The following is a 4,676-nucleotide window of genomic DNA, read 5'->3' as shown; positions in this document are numbered from 1 at the left end:
CGGTTGGCGGCGGTCCGAGGTTCAAAACAGCCGGAGCCAAGGAGGAAGACATGGCGCGATTGATGTTGGAGAACACTAGATCGACATGAAGAGGATTGCTCTGATTACCATGTAAGAATTTGTGGAAGCATTTCTACTCTCCGTGGTGAGCCGCGTGGTGTATATTTATTGCTGACAGATTAGCCTCTGACGTTGCGTACAAGAAGCGAACGATCTCCGGGACTCGCTCGGTTACATGAGAAACAGGAGAGACGGGATCGGGAGAGGAAGAGAGTTACACTAGGTTACGTTACAGAAATCTAAACTAATACGCTATGTCTAACACCTGGAACCTCCTCCCGCCGTCGTGCTGCCGCCGCCCCAGCCATCTCTCTAGGCTCGGGCCTTGCCTGTTTTTTCTCCAACAAACCTTCACCACCGCCCGCTGCCCCCCCCCCCCCCACACACACACACACAACCGTCGTGCTCCCTCCCCCACCCCCACCCTAAGATATATGGCGGGGTAGCCTGCCCAGCGAGGTTCTTCCACCCCTCCGGCGAGTTCCCCCCCCCCCCCCCCCCCCCCCCCGGCTATTTCTCCGTTCAACCAGAAATCGACTGCCACCAAATTCGAAAGTCAAGCGATTGACATGTAGCTATTGTGATGATACTAGTATATGATACTCCCCACTATGTGTAGCCTTAGGGCATTGACAACATACATCAATAAAAATCCCTGATCTATTTAGTTCGCCAATCAATTTCTTTTCCCTTGGGGTCACAAATTGTATCTCTATTGTTCTTTGCTTTCTTGAATGAGTTATTTTTAATTATTGATCTGCAAAATTGATGGTAGGTCGGTGCAATTTCCCTGAGTTCGAAATTTTCTATTGTGGGGCAATAAATTTTATGATTCTTTTGTTGTTAATCCGTTGCAATGCACGGGCACTCTTGCTGGTGCAAGAACAAAATACATAATATGCACTGTGAACACGCAACGGGTTGAGAATCTAATATTGCATGTACAGTAACATTCAATACAAAATAAGAGTTCGAGATGATAAGGTATACAATATAGTACATTTTTAAAGGAAGACATACAATATATATTTAGTAGACACCAAATAATGATAAGATAAAGCAAGACAAGTTCACATATAATTCCCTGGCCGGTAATTGGCATACATTTGTGAATTTGATCTCCCACAAATCCCAATGGATGGGACCAATATATAGGACCCTCTTAACTAATAATCCAGCTCTTGGCATGAAGGACTCACACGACTCATAGAGTAATTAATGGAGTACTACGTAGCAGAGTCTTTGTGTTTTATTTAGTGTAGTATACGTAGGAGAAGGGCATACAGGACCGTGTGCTCCAGGACTTCTTGGCCATGCCATACAGCAGCAGTTAACGGATGTTGATCAGGCTGGCCGTCATCTAGAAAAACTTGTTCATCACACAACCCCACGGAGCCGCAGCAGATAATGGATGTTGTTTGTGATGAGCGTTACCAGCAGGCATCGGCAGTCGAACTGAGATTTTGTTGGATGGCCATACTGGACCGTGCGCGCCAGGACCGTGTGCTCTGTTACGTGCCATACTGGACCGTGTGCCCCAGGACTTCATGGTCGTGCCATACCCAAACACGTCCTTGAACGGCGTCGTGGGCACGCCGAACACCATAGGATTAGCAGGCGACGAGCTGGGCTGCTGGTTTATGAACTCCACGATGCTCCCCATGAGCCTCTTGCTGGTGGCCCTCAGCGGACAGTAGAGGTGGAAGCCGTGGTCCTCGCCCTCCGACTCCACCACCGTCACCTCGCGGCGCCCCGGCGTCATCCAAGGCCACGGCGCGTCGTGATCGCGGATGCGGGCCGCCAGGTCGAGGCCGCGGTCCCGCAGAGTGTCCTTCCCGGCCACGGCGATGAGCACGCGGCGGCAAGCCAGCGATGAGACCTCCGAGGCCGGAGGGTCGATCCGGGGGTCATCGTTGCCGGCCTGGCCGGCCGTGACGAACGGCCACAGCCGGTCCACCCCGTACGGCGGGAACACCGCCGTGGCACTGGCGCCCTCGCTCTCGTCCGCCCACGCGAGCTCCGAGGGCAGCCGCTTGGCTCCCCAGAAGTAAGGGTGCACCATGATCAGCCCCTCGATGTCCATCATGTCATCGTTGACCTCGTGGCTGGCGCGGACTGCCGTGTGGTAAACGATGTTGCCGCCGGCGCTGTCGCCGGCCAGGAACGTGCGCCCCCAGTCGGCGTAGCTGGCCAGCCATGGGTCGGACGAGGACGCCGCCCACTGGAGCGCGGCCCACGCGTCGTCATATGCCGCGGGTATGGGGAACTCCGGCGCTAGACGGTACTCCACCGACACGACGAGGGCTCCGGCGCTGGCGGCGAGGGAGGTCGCGTAGCGGTGGTACGTCCGCCCGAAAGCGCTCTCCGTGCAGAACGAGCCGCCATGGACGTAGATGACGAGGGGAAGCCGATTCCTGCCTGCGGTGTCGGCGGCACGGGACGGGAGGAACAGGCGCACAGACACGCCGGTGGCCTTGTCGACGACGACGTCCCTCGTCGTCACCCCGCGGTTGCCGCCCTGATCCGGCGACGCCAGCACGAATGGGCTGCGCAGGAAACGCTCGATGCTGCCGTCCTTGTACTTGCGTATGAACGGGTACATGTCCACGGAGATGTCACGTCCCTCCTTCTGCTTCGCTAGAGAAGTCTTGTTTGCATGCATGGCGCAGTTGAGCTGCTTTAGTTTGAAACTCTTGTTTTGAGTTGTCCGCTGCATGCCGCGTCGTTGGCTGCACCTCATGGGAATTTATAGAGCCATTTTCTTCATCGCCACGTCCCTTTAATAATTTTTTTTTGAGGATCTAGAAGTAAGGGGCTGTTTGGTTCTAGGGCTTGCAATACCACACTTTGTCAACATGGTAACAACGTAGAAACATTACCATTGCCAGGTTTAATCAACTTGGGTGAAGACCTAGGCTTTCACCCCGGAGCTCGAGACTGGGTGTTCGAGTAAAGGCACCATCGGAGCCACAAATGTGTTGCCGCCACCATTTTTTCGAGATCCCAGCAGCTACATACGATGTGTAACCGCCGCCGCTGCGCAACCATCCCTTTGCATCAAGCTACTATCTATAGCTTGCATCTCAACATCGAAGTCAACCGCCGGATCCGGAGAGAGGAACCCTCACAAAGACCATTCGATGGCCACTGAAATCCACAACAAGGCCGCCGCGACAAGCCGGAGTGGTCATCAATAACCAACACCGATGGCGGAGCGCAACACTGCCGACTACCACCTCACCGAAAAAAGCTCAACTCATGCTCGTCGGCCCTGGGTCGGCATTGTCAGAGGTAGAACAGAAAGACAGACCAGCATCGCCGAGGCGCGCCAACGGAACCCAGCCACCGCCAGGTCAGGATCGCTCAGTCGCCTTGAAGCGACAACACTGCTACACCATGCGAAGCACCTAGATCTAGAAGACGAGCAATGCTCGATCTAGCATAAAGCCTCGAGACCGCACCTCATCACAGCCGACTCCGTCGAGCAACACGTGCTCGGATGCCTACGCATGTGCTCACCATAATGGAGGAAGCCTGACAGAGGGAGGCCATCAGACTAGCAGCAGGCTGTCGAGTCCAGGGCGCTCCAGCCATCCCACGCGGAAGTATAGCATGCTGTCGGCGAGCCCTCCATCAGGCCGTCCCTGCCGGATCTCATCTGAGGCGAAGAGCACGCCAAGGCGCAACTCAAACCACCACAACAACGAACAGGGACACCCATCGGCTGGTATCCTCGTCGCTACCCATGCAGCCAAAGTGGACCACCGACGCCCACAGTCACGCTGAACTCGCGACCATCCCCAGGGCCGCCGCCCCGAGTTCCCAACACCGCCGCCAGAAGGACGCACGGGAGCCCCTCCCCCTTTGAGGCAGGGGCCCGCTGTAACCGCGGCCAGCGCCGGCAGCAGCATAAGCTCGGATCTAGCCCTCCTCTGGCGGCTAGGTTTGACGCCATAGTGCCGCAGGAGCGGCACCGGAGCGAATGTTTCTTTTTTTGCTTCTACAAGTCTGTATTTATAATATGTCATGGTTAATTAGTGGAATACTGTCACAAAGAAGACGCAACAAATACATCGTTGTGAAGAAGAAATCGTCGAGGTTGTGTGTTGGCATCATCGTCATCACTTGTCCCCAAGTAAGCGACTCTGGCTTTGACGCCAACAAAGCCCGCACTGCAAAGGTCGTGAGGTGCAGGCAACGACGAATATAATAATGAACTAGAACGATGGACTATGCAAGCCTGCATCGTGTAGGATCACTGAGCTAGGCCACTAGTCGCTTGGCATCGTTGCCATCTGAACCTCACCGTCACACAATTCGGACTCCGCCGCAACAAAGTGACCACAACCTTTTCACAACCCCATCTTTAACGCATCCACATGGCCTTTGATACACACACCGGCAACGAAACGAATTTATTCCCTACGGCCGGTCCTGAGTCTCAAAATGATGCCTCATTGAGGGACATGACGCAAGGCAGGGTCATCATCCGACCCGGTGAAAACAAGGATCGAAGGTTTCCCAAGGAGCCCAGAGCCTGGGAAAAGTAGAAGAGCATAACATCACAATGATGCTTTCGAGTATCTAAGGACATCCGCGGACATCGCCGCTGCCAG

At 54.7% G+C, this 4,676-nt stretch overlaps 1 protein-coding gene across 1 annotated transcript; it reads right to left on the bottom strand.

Moving 5' to 3' along the window:
• Positions 1–1,107: 1,107 nt before the first annotated feature.
• Positions 1,108–3,777, bottom strand: LOC141027785 (probable carboxylesterase 5). The gene has a single exon (XM_073505197.1). It carries the CDS (start codon positions 2,798–2,800, stop codon positions 1,421–1,423), a length of 1,380 nt encoding a protein of 459 aa, XP_073361298.1. The 5' UTR covers positions 2,801–3,777; the 3' UTR covers positions 1,108–1,420.
• Between the last annotated feature and the right edge of the window lie 899 nt (positions 3,778–4,676).

Source organism: Aegilops tauschii, chromosome 7 (genome assembly GCF_002575655.3).
Source record: "Aegilops tauschii subsp. strangulata cultivar AL8/78 chromosome 7, Aet v6.0, whole genome shotgun sequence".
In the NCBI taxonomy this organism is placed as follows: domain Eukaryota; kingdom Viridiplantae; phylum Streptophyta; class Magnoliopsida; order Poales; family Poaceae; genus Aegilops; species Aegilops tauschii.
This window is presented reverse-complemented; position numbering and strand designations above follow the sequence as displayed.

Excerpts from the sequence above, each read along its gene's own strand:
- LOC141027785 (XM_073505197.1), bottom strand. The coding sequence starts at position 2,800 with ATGAGGTGCAGCCAACGACGCGGCATGCAGCGGACAACTCAAAACAAG.